Here is a 1,292-nt window from a genome sequence, read left to right on the forward strand (position 1 = left end):
AGAGATTCATACATGCGCACACGCGCTGCTATCGAACACTCCCAGGAGATCTGCTCCAGATCTCAGGATTTTTGTTCCCAATTACACATTAATTAGCTCATTTGTCACATCAAGCACTTTACTCATTGTCAATTGGCTGCTAGTGCCTTGTTCACTTTGTGCAGTTGATAGAGCGCCCTGCAAGCAGACTCAAAGCCACGACACTCACTATGACCATTAGGATGGTCACTATATGATTCACTATGTTCAATTGATGAGTCGTAGTTGTGGCAGACCTAAGATTCTTCTTGGGGAGGAGGGCCTGAAGTCTTTTGAAGAACGTTTCCTTCATAGAATTCTAAGTGCTCTCCTCCTCATAAGCATGTCCATGTAGAGAGAGCCGGACCTCTGGTAATTCAGTGACCACGGTGTCTCCGTCTGAAGCTTACAACCTTCAGGTACCTCGAGCTCATCTCTCTTGAACATGTACGGGATCTGTGTCCCATTTCTTCAACAAGTTCACTGACTCAGATTCTGTGAAACGGTAGACTTTTTTTGAACCGGAAAGATTTTAGGGACAAATGGTACCTTCCTTAGCTCGCAGCTGAGAAGGATTTGCGATACGTTTCTGTTCCATATGGCTCCAAAACACGTTTCGTTATATCGTAGAACTGTTGTCTTTTCATGTGGACACCAGTAAATGTTGTTAGACCGCTCGCACTCGCCAAGGCTGTCAATAAACACCATTCCGTTATTGTTGACACCTACATAATTGGTCTCGTGTTTGACTTCCCAATAGGATCCATTTATTGCGATGTGAGCTGGACGGTCAATTGTGAAGAGATTCCTCATGTCTCCTTCACGGTAGGTTGGAACTGCAAACCCGATCTTAAGCTCTTGCCAGGAACTCAAAATCGTTGGTTTCAAAGCCAAAACCTCCCTCAGAGGTACGGTTGCATTCCTGTTTCTTAGCCTTGTGTTTTAGCTCAGCATAAGAAGAGAGTAGTCCATCCACGTTGACCACTGTGGCTGGTACTTGCTGTTGATAAAAACGATTGGTGAGAGATTCAGCTTGTTGCGCCATCAACAAAAGCGAATGGTAGCTGTTTTTGATGTTTGCCAACCTTCCTGATTAGTCAAATGTAGTCCCAGGAAGGTTATTGTTGAATTGAGTTTTTCAATGCTCTCAGATTATCTGTGATCTGGATATGGTTATTGCTGATCTCTTGTCGGTTCTCATACAGTTTGATGGTATTGTATACACACAGTCCTAGTGATAAGCTTTGATAGTGATGCCCGTATCTCTCTCTTTT

At 43.7% G+C, this 1,292-nt stretch overlaps 1 protein-coding gene across 1 annotated transcript in view; it reads right to left on the reverse strand.

Annotated features, from left to right (window-relative positions):
- Positions 1–868: 868 nt before the first annotated feature.
- LOC131891298 (uncharacterized) overlaps positions 869–1,292 on the reverse strand; it is a 2,124-nt gene continuing 1,700 nt past the window's right edge. Inside the window, exon 2 of the mRNA XM_059240825.1 lies at positions 869–1,018. Within this exon, the coding sequence (XP_059096808.1) occupies positions 869–1,018 (150 nt within the window). The remainder of the gene's footprint in view (positions 1,019–1,292) is intronic.

The sequence above is a fragment of the Tigriopus californicus genome, chromosome 12 (assembly GCF_007210705.1).
Source record: "Tigriopus californicus strain San Diego chromosome 12, Tcal_SD_v2.1, whole genome shotgun sequence".
Taxonomy (NCBI): domain Eukaryota; kingdom Metazoa; phylum Arthropoda; class Copepoda; order Harpacticoida; family Harpacticidae; genus Tigriopus; species Tigriopus californicus.